Below are 22,846 nucleotides of genomic sequence, written 5' to 3'. Positions count from 1 at the left end.
CAGTGTGCGCCGTTCCTGCCCGTGTGTTTCAGATTGAGGGAGAAGCACAGACAAATTGGCTTTTTATGAGGAGAGGGAGAGGGAGAGGAGAGAGGAGAGAGTGAGATTCAGAGATTTCCTTTTCTTTGCCCTGCTCACTGTGTCTCTTCGACCTGAGTTCATTTTGCCACAGGCAGCATACATAACTCAACACACTGGCGTGCGCACACACACACACACACACACACACACACACACACACACACACACACACACACACACACACACACAAAGCACAAGAAATCTGGTTCTTTATGCCTTTTTAAATGGCCCGAGGGCTGCTGGAAGTGTGACAGTGCATCTGAATCTAACACATATGCCTGCAACTGTATGTAACACACACACACTCACACACACACACACACACACACACACACACACACACACACACACACACACACACACACACACTCACACTCCTTGAAGTTCCAATCAGCCAGCAAGGGCCTTTTTTCAGCCAAATCGGGAATTGGCAAACTGGCAAATCTGGGATCATTTTAAGTCATTTGGACAGAGAAGGCCTTGATGCTAAGATGCTTTTGGGAAGCCCGAGGCCTTCATGTTCCCTTTCCAGGGAAGAAAGCCCAAATAAATTCAAACTCCACTCTTTTATTTAGCCGTCGAGTAGGACTGAAAAGATCACGGCGATATGGGGACAAAATATGGATGATGCACTAGCTCATGACTACAGTGCCTGACAACAGCGGAGCTGCTGAAAAAAGCTACAGTGACAAACTACTGAGGTAGGTAGTTTGTCACTGTAGTTTGTCTCCTTCCACAAGGTGCGCTGTCGGGTAGTGGACCTTGTGGAAGGATCACGAACAACATAAAGCCAGTTCATAAGAAGGGAAACGAACCGGAACATGGGGCAAAAAAGCACATTGTACGTGCACACATCACTCCTTCAGCACGATAGCGGTTATGGATTCAGCACTGGGAAAAGCAAGATGTTTGCTTGTGTGGGAGGTGGTTATCAGATGACATCAGGGTAGGGGAGTGTGTCACTTAACCACCACATCACAGGTTTGAAACCCTGACCCCCTGGAGGAAGGGGATAAGTGAATGAATAGCCCTCCTCTCCTTGTCAACATTCATAGGTGCCCCTTGAGCAAGGCATCTGATCCGTTACCGCTTGAGCTGAGCTGCTTGGTGGTCAAAGGTGGAGGGATGTGGTTGGACCAGACGCCACCCAGACGTGCATGTGTTTTTAGCTGTGTATTATGTAAAACAACCCGTTTGTTGAAGGGGCGTGTGTGCTCGGCATACCTTTTTCTGGATAACGGGTGAAGGATTCGGTTTAGTGGATTAGCTTTGAGCACCCGCTCAGTCGTCTTTAGATCTGTCAAAACAACTAAGGGTAAGAATGAAGGGCTCGAAGGTGCCGAATGGTTCAGAAATCCCCCACAAACATGACAAGAGAAACACGCAACTGACATAGACAAGTACTAAAGCAAACAAACACTGCTCAGATGAGCAACCATCATGCCACAGACATCAATAAAGCCGACTGACAGACACCGTCAGGCGTACGCAAGATTAAGAATCTGTCTTTCCGTGGATATGTTATGTGTTGCTGTTAGATGTCACCCAAGTTTGTCAGTGATGGGAACATTTTGGTGTCGAGAAACAGACTTTTCGCACAGGATTTGATCTCACCAGGAATTTCCTGACAGATTATACCAGGATGATTTATTGGACTATGTGGTCACCACCGTCGGTCCTCCTCTTTCCCTTGTTGGTGCCGAATTGTAAAAGCCCAATTAATTAATTTCTCTGCATTTCGGACTCAATAAGACGGTTTCATTCTCCAATCGTTATCGTTTCCTTAGTGCTGCATGGGCGCTTCTTAATGATTCTTATTAAATGACAAAGAGGATGAGAAAGGTACTCGGGGACTTGGGATAGAGTTGTTATGGGTAGTTGTGGCCAACAAATGGAACCATTAAAAGAACCAACTTCCTGATGCCAACAAGCATGGGTCCCTTCTGAAGTGTCTTCAAAGACAACACCTGTAGGGTATCCGGGTAGCATGGCGGTCTATTCTGTTTGCCTACCAACACAGGGCTCGCTGATTTGAATCCCCGTGTTACCTATGGCTTGGGTGGGTAACCCTACAGACACAGTTGGCCGTGTCTGAGGGTGGGAAGCCGGGTGTGGATATGTGTCTTGGTTGCTGTACTAGCGCCTCCTCTGGTCGGGGAACTGGGGGGAATAGCGTGATCCTCCCATGTGCTCTGTCCCCCTGGTGCAACTCCTCACTGTCAGGTGAAAAGAAGCGGCTGGTGATTCCACTTGTATCAGAGGAGACGTGGTAGTCTGCAGCCCTCCCGGATTGGCAGAGGGGGTGGAGCAACAACTGGGATGGCTTGCAAGAGTGGGCCGGATATAATTGGGGAGAAAAAGGGAGAACCCCTCCCACAAAAAAAAGAGAAAGCACCTGTGTGTGGGGGGGGGGGATTGTTTCATTCGGAAATGTTTTCGCTACCTTCTGTATGGAACTTGTAGGAGGAAAAGACATACATAAATCATTAGATTATTACATCAGATCATATATTCAACAATATGGTGAGATTAATCTAAGTGTTTCGGAAGGTGTAGCTGGAGGCAGCAGTTTGATAGCGTCGGGGTGGCTAAACCCATCTGTTGGTTTTACATTCATGTCACTTACGCTTCATATTTCCCCTTTAGCAGCTGTCAGCTAATGAGACCCAAACTTGTCGAGCAAATTAAACTGTGCGTGCGTGCGTGCGTGTGTGTGTGTGTGTGTGTGTGTGTGTGTGTGTGTGTGTGTGTGTGTGTGTGTGCATGCGTTTGTGTGTGTGCTTGCTTGTGTGTGGGGGGGGCTTAATTATAATACCATTCATATCAATTAATTAGTATGGTCTTAAATCTTGTAATTAATTAATTTGTGAAGATGGCTGAAAAGGCCTCTTTCCCCAACTGCTTATAGGCAATTAATTTTGACCCTGACATGTGAAAGTGAGGTTGACTGAGTAAGGCTGCTCATCTCGGCTCATCTCATCTCAATACAAAGATTTTCATTCACTCAGTTTCACGCTTTTGCAGCTTGGAGTTGCCCCAGCACAACCACAGTCCTCTGTTGTTGACCACTCAGAAGCTCCACTGGAGAGATAGCAGGTGAAGTGCCTTGCTCATGGCCAGGGCACCTCAATATTATAGTAGGGTGGAGACATTCTCAATCAGTTTTTTGTGCCTCATTTTCCTCCACCAGTCTAGCATTTAAACTATTGAACTTTCAAGTTGCCTTTTCTAGCTGTTTGGCTTATGTTACCAAAATGAAGGCCGTTCACTGCTTCATCCCTTACATCCCAAATGTATCACATAAGGGCATGATGGTGGCGCAGTGGTTAGTGCGGCCACCTCACAGCAAGAAGGTCCTGGGTTCGGACCACGGGGTTGTCCAACCTTGGGGGTCATCCCGGGTTGTCCTCTGTATGGAGTTTGCATGTTCTCCCTGTGTCTGCATGGGTTTCCTCCGAGTGGTCCGGTTTTCTCCCACAGTCCAAAGGCATGTAGGTCAGGTGAATCAGCCATACTAAATTGTCCCTAGGTCTGAATGTGTGTGGGTGTGTGTGTGTGTGTCTGATATTTCTTCTCCATCATGTGGGTGAAATGGGTTCTGGATGGCAGGGTGTATTCGAGGTTGAACTGCCGAATCATTTGTTGAAACCCTTCACCGTCAACCATGGAGTGGCCTTGTGTCATTCACCATCATGTGTAGTACTGACTCGATGAGGGCAGTCGCATGCTGCGCTGTACACATCTGCTTCTTTTGCATAAAGCCATCCATGGTACCTTTACTCTTCTTCGGAGTTGGGCTGCATAAATTTGATTAAAAGAGACATTTGTCAGGCAAAAGGGTAACATTACTCTTTTAAACTCTTAGAATCCTGCACGCAGGTATAAACGGAGTTGTCTTGGCTTTATGTTAATGTTAAAGCCAAGACAACGCAGTCTATACATAGCTAGCTAGCTAGCTAACTATCTTACCGAGGCATGTCCAGATGTCCAGCGTGCCTCCTCATCACATGTTCGTGCATTACTGAGGTGCTCCCATGATAAGCAAGGTCCGCCTTTCAAATCTTGCAGGTAATCCTTTTCTTTGCCAAGTTGAGGATGAAATGCTCCCAGACTTTAGATGTTTTAGGATTGGGCTATACAAATAAAATTGACTTGACTTGATGCGATGGTGTTGCATCGGCCGCTGCCATTTTGCTGTTTTTATCCTGTTGCTTCCACTTCCGTTCACGGTTGCTTTTGCGCATGTGCAACTCTCAGAGAGCTGGGAAGGGAGTGAGTTGTCTCACTCCTTAGCTACTTCCATCACCAGCTCCGGTGAAATGATGTTTAGTTCAGTTCCACAGAATTGTCAACAAATAAATTCATTGGCAACTAATTTTGTCATCAATTTTTGTTGACTATGTTGATTAATCATTGCACCCCTAGTTATAACGTAAACATTTTTTTGATTTAAGAAACTGCAAGATAAGTTAACAAAATCTTTTGACTGATATTGAAATGATTTTTTTTATCATGCCCCAGTCATGTAATTACCTTGATAAATTTGTTTCATGCAATTCATTTCTGACACTTTAATGGTTCCTTATCACATTTTACCAATTTGTACACTATGGGAAAATTATTTTGTCATAGGTTGTTTATAAACCTGCATCAAGCATTTACTGGCATTCATGTCCACTGCAATTCTTTCTTGTTCTTTCTTAATCTTTCAGCGCTTCATCCAGTACCTGGCCTCCAGAAATACTCTCTTCAACCTTAACAACTTTTTGGACAAGGGAGCTCTACAAGGTAATGGACTTGTACACAAACTGATATGCAACAAATTAATTACATTTGTTTTATCTGCCTTGAAGGCCTGACGGGAGGGGGTAGCGCATCAGACAGTGAAAGACAATCAACAAAGTTGTAGAAAGCTACTGTTAGATGGGGCGTCCGGAGCGGTCTATTCCGTTGCCTACCAACACGGGGATCCCGGTTTGAATCCCCGTGTTACCTCTGGCTTGGTCAGGCAGCCCTACAGACACAATTGGCCGTGTCTGTGGGTGGGAAGCAAGATGTGGGTATGTGTCCTGGTCGCTGCCACTAGCGCCTCCTCTGGTTAGTTGGGGCACCTGTTCGTGGGGGGAATAGCATGATCCTCCCATGCGCTACGTCCCCCTCCCTGGATTGGCAGAGGGGGTGGAGCAGTGACCGGGATGGCTCAGAAAATAGAGTAATTTGCCACGTATAATTGGGGAGTAAAAAAAAACAAAAAAAAAACTTTTACAGCTTTTTAGAAGGGATGGATTGATTTTCATCTGTGACAAGTTAAAAGATCTTTAGTGGTGGCTAACATTGTGCATGTAAACATTAAACATAGTGATGTTCTCTCTCTCTCTCTCTCTCTCTCTCTCTCTCTCTCTCTCTCTCTCTCTCTCTCTCTCTCTCTCTCTCTCTCTCTCTCACACACACACACACACATAGTCAGGTGCACTCAAACACACTGGCATTTACATGATAGTGCTGGATTCCCTCCTAAAACTCTCCCCTCTTTCCCCCCAGGTTACGACATGTCCACCTTCATCCGGCGTTACAGCCGCTACCTGAACGAGAAGGCCATGTCCTACCGGCTGGTTGCGGTCGACTTCACCAAGATGAAAAGGGGGTACGAGTGTTGCTAAGCAGATACACACACACACACACACACACACACACACACGACACACACACACACACACGCAATGACCACCTGGTGATTAATGCGATGGTGTCATAAACCCCAAAACAACATTTCGCATAGCCGTGCTAGAGGGGGCGAGAAAGGGGAAGTTCAAGTTTTCAATTATTTGCCAAGCGAGTTTCCATACACCAGGAATTTTATTTAGTAAGACGCTCAACTTGGACACAAGGGCGCAATGTTCCAAAGTAGGAAAAATAAAGTACTTTGTGTATTTAACTACTTATCAGAGAGATTTTGATGCCCAGGGCCGACAAGTTCACACTTAGGGACAATTTAGTTAGGCCGATTCACCTGACCTACATGTCTTTGGACGGCCTGTCCAGGGTGTCTCCCCGCCTGCTGCCCAATGACTGCTGGGATAGGCTCCAGCATCCCTGTGACCCTGATTGGGTTAAGCAGCTTGGATAGTGAATGGATGGATCAATTATCTTCAGTGTCTAAATATCTAAGTAAGATGGGCAGCCAACTAAGTAAACAAATTAAGTAATGATGGTTATCTCTCTGTACAGAGTGCAAAAAGGAAGAACTAGCAATCACAAAAAGGTAACGTACGGTGTCCGGGTGGTGTGGCAGTCTATTCCATTGCCTACCAACACGGGGATCGCCGGTTCAAATCCCCGTGTTACCTCCAGTTTGGTCGGGCGTCCCTACAGAACCAATTGGCTGTGTCTGTGGGTGTGAAGCTGGATGTGGGTATGTGTCCTGGTCGCTGCACTAGCGCCTCCTCTGGTCAGTCGGGGTGCCTGTTTCGGGGAGAGGGGGAACTGGGGGGAATAGCTTGATCCTCACACGCACTACATTCCCCTGGCGAAACTCCTCACTGTCAGGTGAAAAGAAGCGGCTGGCGACTCCACATGTATCGGAGGAGACGTGGTAATCTGCAGCCCTCCCCAGATCGGCAGAAGGGGTGGAGCAGCGATCAGGATGGCTCGGAAGAGTAGGGTTATTGGCCAAGTACAATTGGAAGAAAAAGGGGGGTGGTGGTGATAAAGTACACACACAACTGGTCTCGGCTATACAGCTTCCATATATTTAGAACTGCACCATGGAGGAACATCGCGACAGTATCACAAGACAAACTGAGTGATAAAAGGCAAGTAAACAGACAAACGACAGCTTCATCAAAATATCCTTGAAGCTAGATATTAGAACAATACTACGCTAAGATGTTTTGCAAAATCCAGATCCAGGAAACACTCAGTTTGAACCTAACTATCAAGTTTTATGCGGTAGCTGGCAGTCAGCTTTGCCAGGTTGGGCTACGATCCGTATCTTGGCGGGCTCTTCCACAGTAGTAAAGGGATGTATGGCAGAGGGAGTACAACACAGATACTGTATTTTAGACAGTGGTCAAGGCAAGGGAGGTCAAGCTGATTCATTCAAAAAGAATAAAACATGATTAATCTCTGTTGGGGAAGTTGTGTTTTGCAGTAGTAAGCAAATTCAGCCGGCACAAACTTGTACGGTGTAAAAAATTACACAGAAACATGAGCAGTATAATCAATACATCTACTGTATAAGCTAAGCAAAATAAGAATGAGGGGTAGACAAATACGACACGACTGATGGATCAGTTCTGGACCTGGGTAATATATCGATATAATATTGATATGATACAAGATTAGATCATTTCTGGGATGTTGGTTATCCAACATCCTAGACCCTGTCACACCACCCGTCTCTGCTATGCAAGGATAGAGGCAGGTGGCGTGAGAGGGTGATGATGATGGTTATCATAATATCGTGATATAGCTTAAATAGTGTCATTGCCAGGTCTTAAAGGCTTTATTACAGTAAAGTTAGACAATTTTTTCAAATTGTTAGACTGCTTAAGCTGAGTGAAATGAACATTGAATGCCTCTACCTGCTTGGTCATCACAGCCACACTGCTAATGATAATTTCTTCAAAATGTCTAGTGCATAAATATCTTATTAATGCATCAGCAGTCATCCCCAATATTGTCACATTATTGATATCCAGGTATTAAGTAAAGAATATTGTGATATTTGAGTTTGTGAACATCGTCCAGCCCTAATCACACACACACACACACACACACACACACACACACACACACACACACCTATGCATACACCGGGAGGTACACAAACACATACAAAATCATTCGTTAATGTCATGTACTATAAGTCTATCCTCTAGTTTTATCTGCGTGTGTGTGTGTGTTTCAGAATTGATGGTGTGATGCGTACCATGAACATAGAGAAGTTGATCAAGACGCTACCCATCATTCAGAACCAACTGGACGCTCTGCTGGACTTCCAGGTAACACATCCATTTGCGTGTGTTTGGTTGTGTGTGTGTCTGTGCGCGTCGGTGCACGTTATGTGTCTGTGTGCACGCTGTCTAACTCATTTTTATGGTTAATTGAACATGCAGTTTTAAATGCAAATTGAAATTAGGGTGCTGAAAATAATGACGGCGCTGTCAACTTTTTTTTTTAAATGTAGAACAGGATTAAGCGGATCTTTTATGGCAAAAAAAATGCTTTCTTTAAACGTGCGTGTGTGTGAGTTTGTGTTTGTTTGTTTGTACATATATATATGTATATATGTGTGTGTGTGTGTGTGTGTGTGTGTGTGTGTGTGTGTGTGTGCGTGCGTGTATGTATATATATATATATATATATATACACTACCGTTCAAAAGTTTGGGATCACCCAAACAATTTCGTGTTTTCCATGAAAAGTCACACTTATTCACCACCATATGTTGTGAAATGAATAGAAAATAGAGTCAAGACATTGACAAGGTTAGAAATAATGATTTGTATTTGAAATAAGATTTTTTTTACATCAAACTTTGCTTTCGTCAAAGAATCCTCCATTTGCAGCAATTACAGCATTGCAGACCTTTGGCATTCTAGCTGTTAATTTGTTGAGGTAATCTGGAGAAATTGCACCCCACGCTTCCAGAAGCAGCTCCCACAAGTTGGATTGGTTGGATGGGCACTTCTTTGAGCAGATTGAGTTTCTGGAGCATCACATTTGTGGGGTCAATTAAACGCTCAAAATGGCCAGAAAAAGAGAACTTTCATCTGAAACTCGACAGTCTATTCTTGTTCTTAGAAATGAAGGCTATTCCATGCGAGAAATTGCTAAGAAATTGAAGATTTCCTACACCGGTGTGTACTACTCCCTTCAGAGGACAGCACAAACAGGCTCTAACAGGTACTATTTAATGAAGATGCCAGTTGGGGACCTGTGAGGCGTCTGTTTCTCAAACTAGAGACTCTAATGTACTTATCTTCTTGCTCAGTTGTGCAACGCGGCCTCCCACTTCTTTTTCTACTCTGGTTAGAGCCTGTTTGTGCTGTCCTCTGAAGGGAGTAGTACACACCGGTGTAGGAAATCTTCAATTTCTTAGCAATTTCTCGCATGGAATAGCCTTCATTTCTAAGAACAAGAATAGACTGTCGAGTTTCAGATGAAAGTTCTCTTTTTCTGGCCATTTTGAGCGTTTAATTGACCCCACAAATGTGATGCTCCAGAAACTCAATCTGCTCAAAGAAGTGCCCATCCAACCAATCCAACTTGTGGGAGCTGCTTCTGGAAGCGTGGGGTGCAATTTCTCCAGATTACCTCCACAAATTAACAGCTAGAATGCCAAAGGTCTGCAATGCTGTAATTGCTGCAAATGGAGGATTCTTTGACGAAAGCAAAGTTTGATGTAAAAAAAATCTTATTTCAAATACAAATCATTATTTCTAACCTTGTCAATGTCTTGACTCTATTTTCTATTCATTTCACAACATATGGTGGTGAATAAGTGTGACTTTTCATGGAAAACACAAAATTGTTTGGGTGATCCCAAACTTTTGAACGGTAGTGTATATATATATATATATTATATACTAGCAGAGGGAGAAATGTTCTCACCAAAACAACCAAAATGATCTGATCTTTACGATATAATTGATGATGAAATATAGGATAATTTATGATATGATACATGTGATAAACAAATGTCACATAAACAAATCTTATTAACAAAAATTTTCGAACTGTGCAATCCTTGGAAAGTGCTGATTCTAAAGATACCTTTCTTTTTGTTCTACAATTAGTATTTCTGGAGCTTTAAGCAAACATACAAACATACACTCTTGCTTTATATATATAGCTTTGTTAAAAGAAACACTAAATGGTAGGGGTAGTGTTCAACAAATACGGAGCAAAAATAATCCAGTTATTCAAGTAAATTCTCTATGAGACAGTACAAGCTTGTTTCATGCTATAAGCAATCATCAGCTGTCAATGAAACGAGTGAATTTACTTGTATAACTGGATTTTATATATGTGTGTGTGTGTGTGTGTGTGTGTGTGTGTGTGTATATATATATATATATATATATATATATAATATAACTTTGTTAAAAGAAACAGTCGATGGTAGAGAAAGTGCTCAACAAATAAGAAGCAAAATAATCCAGTGAGCCAAGTAAATTCGGGCAGTCATCAGCTGATGATTACTTATGGCATGAAACAGGTTTGTACTGTCTCATAAAGAATTTACTTGACTCACTGGATTTTATATATATATATATATATATATATAGCTTTTTTTTTTCGAAAACCTTCAATGGTGTTGATAAAAGTGCTCAACTAAGTATATAAAAAAAACAAAGGGATAGGGGTTGAGCAGGGATTTGCTGAAATTCGTGGGTGCATTGTGGTTTGTTCCAGTGAAACTTCCAAGTGTGGTTAAAAAAAGAATTTTGTAATTTCTCACTGGAATATATTGTATTTAGCATGCGTACACACACACACTGTGGTTGTGTACGCATGCTGTTCGACAAACTAAATTGACAGTCAGTGGGTGTGTGATGTTGTGTTTGAGAGGAGCGAGGGGGTTGGAAGGAAACATTTCTTCACTTTTCAAAGACATCGGGGTTATGTTGGGAAAAGAGACTGAAAGTTTTGGAAGGAAGGGATACAGTCTCTGGTCCTCTAGCCCCCTCCCTCTTCCTCTCTTGGTCATTCTGTCTTCTTGCTGTTGTCTTTTTTCTTTCTCCCTGTTTCTCTCATGCAGCATGGTGGTGCAGTGGTTAGCGCGGTCGCCTCACAGCAAGAAGGTCCTGGGTTCGAGCCCCGGGGTAGTCCAACCTTGGGGGTCATCCCAGGTCATCCTCTGTGTGGAATTTGCTTGTTCTACCCATTATATCCCTATTCTCCCCTGCTCTCTCACTCTTTTTCTCTCCTGATGTCTCATGATCTCTACCATCTCTTCCTTATATTTCTTAAAGATTTTACAGATAAAATCTCTGCTATTAGGGCCTCACCATCTTCTTCAGCCTCAGATCCTGCTGTTTATTCTGTGTGCCCAGCTGTCTTAGAGCAGTCTGAGCCCGTGTCCCTCTCCTTTATATCTGAGATAGTTAAGCATTTGAGGCCTTCACATTGCCCCCTTGACAGTATTCCACCCACACTTTTAAAGGATGTTTTTACCACTGTTTGGTCTTGTGTTGTAAATTTGATAAACACCTCTCTTCCAGCTGCTTTCAAACATGCTGTAGTACAGCCCCTCATCAAAAAGAGCAACCTTGATGCCTCTGTTCTTTCTAATTTTAGGCCAATTTCTAAGCCCCCTTTTCTTTCAAAAGTCTTGGAGAAAGCAGTTTATGTACAATTACAAACACACCTAGAAATTAATGGCATTTCTGAAAAGTTCCAGTCTGGTTTCAAATCACGTCACAGCACTGAAACAGCCCTTTTAAGAGTTTTCAATTATCTTCTTTTAACTATGCACTCTGAGAACTCGACTGTTCTGGTGCTTTTAGACCTGACTGCTGCCTTCGACAAGGTTGACCATAATATTCTTTTATCACCTCTTGAGCTGTATGTAGGCATTAAAGGTACTGCCCTAGAATGGTTGAAGTCTTATCTGTCAAATAGAAGCTGTTCTGTCCATATAGACCAATTCTCTTCAGCTGCGGCCCTACTTAACTGTGGGGTCCCTCAAGGCTCCATTTTGGGCCCCATTCTCTTCTCATTGTATATGCTGCCCTTGGGGTCCATTTTTAAAAAACATAATATGTCTTTTCATTGTTTTGCTGATGATTTGCAATCTCTCTGCCTATAAAAACAAACAGCAGAGATTCTATACAGGCTTTGCTGAGTTGTTTAAAGGATGTCAAAACATGGATGGAGTTAAAACTTCCTGAAACTGAATCAAAATAAGACTGAAATTATTGTACATGGACAACCTGATCTTCTGGATGGTTATGATAGCACTCTTGGCCCTTTAGCTTCCTACAGTCACTCTTCTGTAAGGAATCTTGGTGTGATTTTTGACAGCTCTTCTAACTTTAATAAACAAATAAGCTCAGTTGGCAAAACAAGTTTTTTTCAATTGCGACTTCTGGGAAAAGTAAAGGCCTATCTCCCTCCAAATGATCTTGAAAGGGTAATTCATGCATTTATTACCTCTCGTTTGGATTATTGTAATTCATTGTATGTTGGTGTAGCTCAGTCGTCGCTTGGTTGCCTGCAGCTTGTACAAAATGCAGCTGCTCGCCTGCTGACAGGAAAGAAACGACGTGATCACATTACGCCTATGCTGGCCTCCCTTCATTGGCTTCCTGTCTGTTTTAGGATCCAGTTTAAGATTTTATTACTTGTTTTTAAGTCTTTAAATGGGCTGGCACCACCTTATTTATCTGAGCTAATACATCATCCTACACCAGTCGGAGCACTCAGGTCAACAAACCAGATGCTCTTACATGTTCCGAGATCCAGGCTTAAGAATAGGGGCGGCAGAGCCTTTGCAGTGTCTGCCCCTGATCTCTGGAACAATCTACCAGTACACATAAGATCTGCTCGGACCCTAGAGACTTTTAAATTTTTGTTAAAGACCTACCTCTTCTCGCTGGCATTCAATTGAAGTTGAGCTTGACACCGTGATTTTATTGTGCAAATATACTTTTACTCTTATGTTTTTTGTTTACATTTTATATTTTTTTATTATGTCTTCTTTACATATATTTTTATATTAATATGTTTCACTTATTTTATATTGTATTTTAAGCTTGTGCAGCACTTTGGTTCAACTGTGGTTGTTTTAAATGTGCTACATAAATAAACTTGACTTGACTTTTCTTATCTCCCTGTTTTACATCCCCTCTCTCTCTCTTTCTCCCTCTCCCCTCCTCTTTTATCAGGCCAACCCCAACGAGCTGACCAATGGAGTGATCAACTCAGCCTTCATGCTTCTTTTCAAAGACTCCATCAGGCTGTTTGCTGCCTACAATGAAGGGGTCATCAATCTTCTTGGTAACACACACGCGCGCGCACACACACACACACACACACACACACACACACACACAGGTATACACTCATGCATGCAGACATACAGGTACATACCCGTAAGCATCCAGACACACACATTTAAATAACACCAATTCTGCAGTACTCACATGCACATACTCATATATGCTCTTATATTAACAAACTTGCCTACACAGACACAGACACGAACACACACAGTGAGGTACTTCGTCAGCGGCTGATGCAGTCGCTCTCACATGCTGGGAACACACAACGTCTACTGCCAAGAGATGGTATAGCGGTCCTGTCCGCTGCCTTTGTGGTCACGTGTGCTGCGGAGGACCGGCTTTCAAATCCTGCCAAAACTCTTGCTCCGCTCCTTCTGCAATACACCCTCTTAGTATATCCCTTTATAGATAAATCAATATAGTCGGGTTTTATTAAAAAGGTTTCAGTGTGATAAGCAGGGTTCTGTTTGTCTCACACGAATAAGTTCATTTTGCATTTTCAAGTCACTTGTCTCATGTCAGACAGATGGCCTGCATGTATGGCACTTGTCTCACACACACACACACACACACACACACAAATGCTGCTAAAACATGCTCTGAGCCTGACAGAAGCTCATGCTGACAGATAAACACGTGTGTAGACAGCCTAATGACAGATCACACACACACATACACACATGCAAACACACAAAGACACACACCTACACAGCCTAACAGCAGGATACATAATTCTCTCTCGCACATACATACAAACATACACACACACACACACATACACGGGACACACAAATGCATGAATACACAGATGGCCTAAAAGCAGGAAACACACCGAAACATGTGCGCGGACACACACACGATGGTGGTCATGTCATTAAACGCCTCCGTCTGGCTCCAGTCTGTCCTCCGCTAGTTGTTACTCCTTCCCTGTAATTAAAACTCCCCCCGTTCTTCCCCCGCTGTCCTTCCTCGCCTTCTTCAAAACTGTCCTTTGTTGAGCGTTTTCCATTTTTCTGTTTTTGCCTCTCCTGCCTTCTCTTCACCTCATCTCCACCCCCACTTTGGCTGTAACTGTGAAATCCTTCCTTTCTCTCTGTCTTGCTCCCTCTCTTTCGCTCTCTCTTTCGCTCTCTCTTTCGCTCTCTCTCTCTCTCTCTCTCTCTCTCTCTCTCTCTCTCTCTCTCTCTCTCTCTCTCTCTCTCCCTGTCCCTTGCTCTGTCCCTCTCTCCACAGAGAAGTACTTCGACATGAAGAAGAACCAGTGCAAAGATGCTTTGGACATCTACAAGAAGTTTCTTTACAGGATGACCAAGCTTTCAGAGTTCCTTAAAGTGGCTGAGGTACACATGCACGCACGCACGCACACACACACACACACACACACACACAAACACACACAGGTAGTAGTAGTTTTAAAGGTGCCCAGACACATTCGAATAGGGAGGTGGTTTCTTTTAATAGACTACTTTTCAGGATTTTTGTGTTTCTTGTCTGTCGCTGATCACACATAACACACAGACGCTCACATGTATGCGGACGTGTGTACTTTTAACAGGTTTTATAAAACATATAGGGTTAAACATAGAGGTAACGGTCCCAAGTTTTGACTTACTCAGCTGCTGTACTGTGTACAACCTGCGTTCTTCCTGCTGAGGAAGCTTAACACAAAGCGCCAGAATCAAACTCACTGCCCCACATTCTGAGTATATGCACACACACACACACACACACACACACACACACACACACATAGACACACACCAAAAATAACCCCCGAGATGGAAGACATGGTTAGGCACTCTGTTACCTTCCTCTCCCTCCATTCGCCCGCACTCCTCCATCCCCTCTGATTTTCCCCGTTTCCCCTCCCTCTGTTCTTGACAAAGACTGATACCTCAGTGGCTCTCCTCCGCCCAGAGCCCACAGATCATCCCTCTGTCTTTACCTCTCTCTCTCTCTCTCTCTCTCTCTCTCTCTCTCTCTCTCTCTCTCTCTCTCTCTCTCTCTCTCTCCCCCCCCTCTCTCCCCCCATCCTGTTATGTCAGCAGACCTTGGGCGTGGGCCGAACCGGCTGTATCAAACAGATGCAGGGCTGCATTCAGCTCTGCCATTAACATACAGCCGCATCGTATTAAATGACCCCAATGAGGTTAATTCATCGCCTCTTAATTACGCTTTTGGGAGCCTCCTTTCCAGTTTTTTGGTTAGTTGTTCAAATGTAGCTTTAAAAGAAAAAAAAACCCCACTTTAAGGAAAAGGAAAAAAAGAAAAACACCAAGTGAATGATTAATTTGGACTGGGTTCTGGGACTCTTAATTTTAAGTCGTTTCTCCCTCAGAGGCAATTCTGCTTTCAGCCAATTGATTCTGTTTCGTGTGTTAAATAAAGCTAATCCCCGTAGCACTTTTTAAATCACAAATAAACGAACATTAATCCATCAAAGGGTAGAAGTCAAATCGTAGAAGACCTTCAGCGACCTGTCTGGTAACCTCCACCTCTTCATCGCCACCTCTGCCCTAATGGCTGAAGCAGGTTGGCGAGGGGCCGTAGCCTTTGCCTTGGTTCACCTCGACTGGTTCGTTTCAGGGAAGGAGGCGGCGGTGGTTGTACGCTCAGTCTGTATGATATTTGTGATAAACTGCAGCGTTATTCCACACTGTGCAAACAGTTCTCAACGGAAGGTTTTACCTTCGTCAGCGGAGTCACGTGGCAAAAGATGTGTCTGTCGACTGGGTTGAAACAAAGCTGAGTTAACATTGGTGATTTCTGTCCGGGTCAAGTGTCCTGTTATCTGTGCCCAAACATGTCAGCATAATCACGCAGACACTATCGATGTTAGTCCCAAGTCATACTTCCCTGGATGCTGTTGAGCTCTCTCCTTTTTTTTAAATGGCTTTTTGTTTAACACCCCCCCACTCCCCCCAAAAAAAGATTTCAGTGTTAACATATTTTCATTCATCATTTGCCATGCCCACGCTCCCTCATTGGTCAAACACATTTGTCAGCTTCCAATCATTGTTGTCATCGAATATGGCCGCCGCTGGTTGGTTTCTTTCTCAGCCAATCAGCATGCCGGCTGATCCAGTTGAAATGCCTCTTGTTTGGTTCTGTTGTCATTTGTGTTGAAGCTGCCACTGCATGAAGTAATGATACCCTTGTTTTTTGGTTTTTTTATTTCCTTGTTATGGATCCCACCTTTTTTTTGTTGTTTATTTGTTTGTTTATTTGTTTTCTTCCATTCTCCCCTTTCTTCCCTTATTTATTTGTGACGACAGCAAGTTGGAATAGATCAAGGTGACATCCCTGATCTCTCACAGGTCAGTGTACATCTCACCTCTCTCTGCCTCTCATCTTTTTTTCTTTCTTTCCTTCTTTCTTTCTTTCTTCTTTCTCTCTCCCACCGTCTCTTGCTACACACTACACATGTGCCCTCATCCCTCCATCCGTTACTTTATTAATCTAGCCATGCTTCACTTCACTCATTCCTATAACTGTTGTACCATTTTCTTTGCTCACGTGTCCTATTCTTTCCTGCTCTTCCCCCTCATCCCATTTCTTTTAACAAAGTCATGTTGTTGAATGATCTTACTGTTGCTACTGCAGTACTCCTCTCTGGGCCCCATTGGGTGTCTCTCTCTCTCTCTCTCTCTCTCTCTCTCTCTCTCTCTCTCCCCTCCCTGCCTCCAGTTCTCTCACACTCCTCTCTCTCTCCTCTCACACTCCTCTCTCACTCTCTAGTTCTCTCTCTCTAGTTCTCTCCTCTCATACTCCTCTCTCTCTCTTTAGTTCTCTCACTCTTCTCTCTCTCTCTCTCTAGTTCTCTCTCTCTCTCTCTCTCTCTCTCTCTCTCTCTCTCTCCTCATTATAGAGCCACCATACTACAGTAGGCTGTGCTGTTTAAGCTACGTAGCTCTCTTACTCACCACTCCATCAGCAGCAGTCCTAACCAACTTTTCCTCAGATTGGTTCAGAACATCCTGAAAGCTGACGGTTATGCGTCTGGTCCTCCCTATGCCATGCTATAATCATGACAAACATAACAACAAAGGGGCTGAAAATGCAAGCAAATTTCACCATGAATGGAGAGGCGTTGCTGTATTTTCAAGCGGAATTGTTGTTGTCGCATGTTTTTGGTGACCAGGATAGGATTAAAATGTTGGTGAGATGGTTTGAAGCACTGGTCTAATTTGTTGTAGTGATTTGACCTTTAGTTTATTTGGGGGTCACCCGTCCTCTCCCAACACACATCAGGATGTCACAAAGGAATTTAAAAATGGAAGGTTCTTGTTGCTTTTTGTAATTTCTCAGACGAATGGCGTTTCCTCGAGCTCCGTTTGTGTAAAAACTTGCACGTTTCATTGTGCTTTGCACTCAACGTCTAATAAAGGTTGAGCTAGTTTGCTGGTTGTGCGTGACATAAACCCCTTGATAAAGCTTGACCGTAGTAATCCAGACCTCTCGGTCCTCTCAGAGACGTCTACATTGGCTGTTCTCTGTCTGAAGTGTTTCTCCCTGTTCCATTTTCTGACATCACTCGGAGCAGGCTGATGTTTTTAAAGCAGGCTAGGTTTATAGGTCTGGTGCTGAAATACAACGCCGGGTCTTGTGAAAAGTACCACATGCTTGTAAATACACACAGATGGACACAAACAGACACACACACACTCGAAACTTGGTCGTGCATCACTGGAACAGATGTGCGCGGATATGAACTTGACAACGGCGGGGAGATAACCAGGAGATGGGTTGAGCTTGCAGTCAGAACCCATCAAGACTACTGCGGTTGTTCAGCAGAATTCCTCTCTCTCGACTGGGGGAGAGAGAGAATAGCGTGATCCTCCCACGCGCTACGTCCCCCTGGTGAAACTCCTCACTGTCCGGTGAAAGGAAGCGGCTGGCGACTCCACATGTATCGGTGGAGGCATGTGGTAGTCTGCAGCCCTCCCCGGATCGGCAGAGGGGGTGGAGTAGCAGTGACCGGGATGGCTTGGAAGAGGGGGGTAATTGGCCGAGTACAACTAGGGATAAAGGGGGGGAGGGAATTCACCCCCCCTCAAAAAAAACAACCTTGTGAATGAAATGTTGTCTCCCATCTGCATTTAAATCAAAAAATTCCTCCAATCATTTTGTCTCATTTCCTCGAGTTTCATTTCCTCCCTCTAACCAGTGTTTATTTGACAGTCCATCGCTCACATGATACTAGCAGAGGTGTTTGCATCACCACGGGCGACTCGGGCTCTACCATGTGGTTTTTCACAGAGGCGTCTCGTAGAAAGCAGAGGCCCTACAGGAAATGGGAGAGGAGAGATTTTGTGGTCCCCTCATTTTTGTGTGTTTTTTTTCTCTCTCCTCTGGAGCGATGCTTTAGCGTCTCGTTGCCCATGTGTCTCCTCGGCGTCTCACGTTAGCTGTTACTAGGGGACCGTCTCCAGATAAGCGGGAGATAGAGTCTCAAGAGTCCGCTCGGACTGGAGGCACAAGAGTCAGCGTAGGAGACGCAGGCTCCCCACTGTCTGTGTGTTCACGCATGTGTGTGTCTCTGTTTGTGACTGTGCATGTGCACATATGTGTGCGTTGGCGGTGTGTGTGTGTGTGTCTCCGTCTCTTTTGGGCTATATTTTTGGTATCTTGCACTTACGTGCCTCTCAGTTGTGTTTGTGCGGGTGTGTGTGTCTTTGTGTTTGCGTGTCTGTCAGAGCTCATGTGGACTCGGTGGGGACGGGCCCCCTTCTGCTGAGGCCCAGTGGTGTTTGAAGGTGGCCTCTTTAAGAGCCGCTGTCTCCTCTCACATCTAGGCAGCAGTTTGGCATAGATGCATCTCGTAGCCACAAGGAACCAGGAAGAAAAATACAAAAACCCTGGCCCAAATGGTGTGTGTGTGTGTGTGTGCGCGCGACAAGGAACCAGGAAAAAAAAAAAAAAAAAACCCTGGCCCAGACGGCGTGTGTGAGTGTGAGAGACACTCAAAAATGCTTGTGTGATTTTGCAAGGGCTCATGCATGAGTGTGAATATGTGACAGAGCTATCACATTAAGCATCTGTGTGTGTGTGTGTGTGTGTGTGTGTGTGTGTGTGTGTGTGTGTGTGTGTGTGTGTGTGTGTGTGTGTGTGTGTATGTGTGGATGTGGCGGACATGCACGCTTGTGTGCGTGTGAGAGCTCTCTTAACTGACTTAGCATATTCCCATTCCTGTGGCTGGACAGAAAGACATGACGTTGTCATTTTTTCACTGTAAAAGAATTTCCTCTTCCTGTAGCTCAGCCAGCTGAAATCACTTGACTACGCAGCAAACATTGTCCATTAGAGCTCGTCAGTTATTCTCCCGCTCAAGTCACAAAACCTTGCTTTTCTGAAAACAAATGGAAAAAAAAAAATCCCCTGCCAGAGGGGTGAGGTAGTCCCACTTGTTACCAGTTAAATGTTGGTGGAGACACTCAAATGGAACCGCAGCCAGAGTCCAACACCCAGATTTGTTCTGCGAGGGTGTGAGTATGAGATAGACACTTCAGTGCAGGCTTTAAACAACATTAGAGAGGGGGCGTCCCAGTAGTGTAACGGTCTATTCCATTGCCTACCAACACGGGGATTGCCGGTTCGAATCCCCGTGTTACCTCCGGCTTGGGCAGGCGTCCCTACAGACACAATTGGCCATGTTTGCGGGTGGGAAGCCGGATGTGGGTATGTGTCCTGGTCACTGCACTAGCGTCTCCTTTGGTCAGTCGGAGCGCCTGTTCGGTGGGGGAGAACTGGGGGGGAATAGTGTGATCCTCCCACGTGCTACATCCCCCTGGTGAAACTCCTCACTGTCAGGTGAAAAGAAGCGGCTGGCGACTCCACATGTATCGGAGGAGGAGGCATGTGGTAGTCTGCAGCCCTCCCCAGATCGGCAGAGCGGGTGGAGCAGAGACCGGCACAGTTCGGAAGAGTGGAATAATTGGCCGGATGCAACTGGGGAGAAAAAGAAACCCATTAGAAACAGCTTGAATATTTTTCCCTTTTCTTTTCAGTCACTGAAATGTTTAAAGCAAGTCTGCTACGCTAACAAGCAGAACAACAGTTGCACATTCTCCATTGATTTCCTTTAATTGTAGAGCATAAAAGAATTGTGTCACCAACGTGGGTGATGGTTGCTTTTTGCAATGAGAACTTTTGAAGCCAAAATCTCAGAAATTTAAATTCGCAGCATGCTGTGCCTCCACTAGCTTTTCTAAGGTAGCCTAGCAACAGTCCTGACCAAGATAGTCTGCTCGCTTGCTCAGCGCCTCCAGTCTCATCGCTGCCCCAGAGCATGGCCAAGAATATAGATCACGATGTCTGGACAGTGACCGAACCATCACGCATTCTTCCCTTGGCAGGAACATGGAAGATCGGCAGCTGACCATTTGCAGAGTAATGACAGACACAGCGCTCCATCAGTCAGTGCTTAGCAGTCATCTCTACTTCTCTACAGCCAGTACAGCTCTGACACCCCACTTAGAGCAACGCGGGGGGGGGGGGGGGGTTGATGCAGCAGCGTACAATAGATGGTGTTAGATTCGTAGAAACACGGTGGTTAGCACTGTTGCCTTGCAGCAAGGAGGTCCTGGGTTCGAATCTCAGGCCATCCCAGGTCCTCTCTGTGTGGAGTTTGCATGTTCTCCCCGTGTCTGCGTGGGTTTCCTGCGAGAGCTCCGGTTTCCTCCCATCATCAAAAAGACATGCATTTTGGGGTGAATACTCCTGCCTGTGCCCCTGAGCAAGGCAATGGAAAGAAGAACTGGAGTTGGTCCCCTGGTGCTGCAACTGCCCACTGCTCCTATATAATAGGATGGTTAAATGCAGAGAACACATTCACTGTAACCTGTACAATGGCAGAGTCAAGTGGCTTTCTAAAAGAAGGGGAAATGGTGAAGAGGTGGTGTTGGGAAAACTGAATCCCATTCCCATCACCCCAGGTATGTTTAACATGTAAATGTGACGTTAAAGTTAAAGCAGCAGGGCCCACCACAAAATTTTATGGGGCCTAGCAACAGTAACTAAGGGAGGCGGGAAATCTTGCAAACCGCCAAGACCTCAGACTGATGATGAAGAGCGATGTAGAGAGAGTGACGTAGAGAGGGAAAAGACAGGCGATGAAAGAAACTAATCCACGGTGCTAAAGGACAGTGAACCTTTGGGGACGTGCTGGGAGATGGAGCGATGCGGTGCAGCGGTGGCAGGGTCTGATGGTGCTCACGTGTAAGACAGAGGGTTAAAAGAAGGCGAAACAGAATGAGAAATGAAAGAAACTCCAGAAATGAAAGGCTTGTGTGGGAGGTCTGAGGAGCATGTCTGTAGCACGACCTCTCCTCTTTTCTCCTTCTCTCCCTCCTTCTTTGTTTTGCAACCTCTTCCTTTGTTCTCCCTGTCCTTTGAGTTCTGCTCTCCAGCTTCCAGTGCGAATGTTTGCTGCATGTTGCCATGGCTATTCTTGGAGCACGATGTACTATGCTACCTTCCTCTGAGACCAGCTAACTCCCAACGTGTGTGTGTGTGTGTGTGTGTCTGTGTGTGTGTGTGTGTGTGTGTGTGTGTGTGTGTGTGTGTGTGTGTGTGTGTTTACACATATATGTGAATCTATGTGTGTCAATGTTTGCATGTGTGAATGTGTTTGGGAGAAAAAATGTTTTTTTGTGTGTAGCTGTTACTTTACATGTGCATTCTGGCCTTTTGTGCGTAAGCGAGAGTAATATCAATTGAGAGTGAGATAGAAAGACATACAAAAGTGATTTTTCTTTCTCCTTTCTCTCTCTTTCTCTCCCTCCAAGGCTCCCAGCAGTCTCTTGGAGGCATTAGAGCAGCATCTGGCCTCCCTGGAGGGCAAGAAGACCAAGGAACTGAATGCAGACACCAGGTAGAGGGGTCACCCGACTGGCTGGTCGGAGCAGGACTTTTTCAGAGCTCCTTCAATAGGGGATTTGTTGCTTTGTCCAGCTCCCTGTGATTCAGAGTCTGTTTTGGGCCCCAGATGGTGCTTTCAGAATTATATTCAGAGTGTAATGAGAAACGTAATCTGAACCAAATTTAGTCGGTCTTGGTGAGAATTGGCATGTCACGTAGGGCAGTTTTCCTCGTGGCATATGGTGTGGAAGCAACACCGGTGGTTTTAATTGAACACCATCAATACAGGCATTTTTGTCATCGCAAAAGGAAGGGGCAAGTTTTGAATCCAGCACTGACGTTTGCTGTCAAGGTTAAACGAACACATGCAACAAAGCACCTAATGGAAGCTGTCATACTGATAACTGTGTAAAAGAGCTGGTGTCATTGTTCAGCCATGCTCACTGCTATCAGAATGCAGTGTAACCTCGGGCCAATTAGTGTCAGGTGAGCAGAGACTGTGTAGGCACTTAAACAGTGATTATACCACATGATTTAGGAGGATTTATGATGCAGGCAGTTATAATGGTCATCAGTAGTGTTAATGGGGTGGAACACGGGTGTAAATAAATGGCACTAACATGATAAGTCTAGGGCGGCACGGTGGCACAGTGGTTACCGTGATCCCCTCACAGCAAGAAGGTCCTGGGTTCGAACCCCGGTGTTGTCCAACCTTGGGGGTTGTCCCGGGTCGTCCTCTTTGTGGAGTTGGCATGGTCTCCCCGTGTCTGCGTGGGTTTCCTCCGGGAGCTCCGGTTTCCTCCCACAGTCCACAGACATGTAGGTCAGGTGAATCGGCCGTACTACATTGTCCCTAGGTGTGAATGTGTCAGCCCTGTGATGGACTGGCGGCCTGT

At 44.9% G+C, this 22,846-nt stretch overlaps 1 protein-coding gene across 4 annotated transcripts in view; it reads left to right on the top strand.

Annotated features, from left to right (window-relative positions):
* si:ch211-200p22.4 (phosphatidylinositol-binding clathrin assembly protein) overlaps positions 1-22,846 on the top strand; it is a 108,695-nt gene that overhangs the window by 40,259 nt on the left and 45,590 nt on the right. For all 4 annotated transcript variants that reach the window (XM_056299945.1, XM_056299947.1, XM_056299944.1 and 1 more), the window contains 7 exons: positions 4,794-4,869; positions 5,623-5,725; positions 7,991-8,084; positions 12,975-13,086; positions 14,325-14,431; positions 16,367-16,408; positions 21,878-21,963. In XM_056299945.1, coding sequence (XP_056155920.1) covers positions 4,794-4,869; positions 5,623-5,725; positions 7,991-8,084; positions 12,975-13,086; positions 14,325-14,431; positions 16,367-16,408; positions 21,878-21,963 — 620 coding nt within the window. The remainder of the gene's footprint in view (positions 1-4,793; positions 4,870-5,622; positions 5,726-7,990; positions 8,085-12,974; positions 13,087-14,324; positions 14,432-16,366; positions 16,409-21,877; positions 21,964-22,846) is intronic.

Source organism: Lampris incognitus, chromosome 20 (genome assembly GCF_029633865.1).
Source record: "Lampris incognitus isolate fLamInc1 chromosome 20, fLamInc1.hap2, whole genome shotgun sequence".
NCBI classification, from domain to species: Eukaryota; Metazoa; Chordata; class Actinopteri; order Lampriformes; family Lampridae; genus Lampris; species Lampris incognitus.
This window is presented reverse-complemented; position numbering and strand designations above follow the sequence as displayed.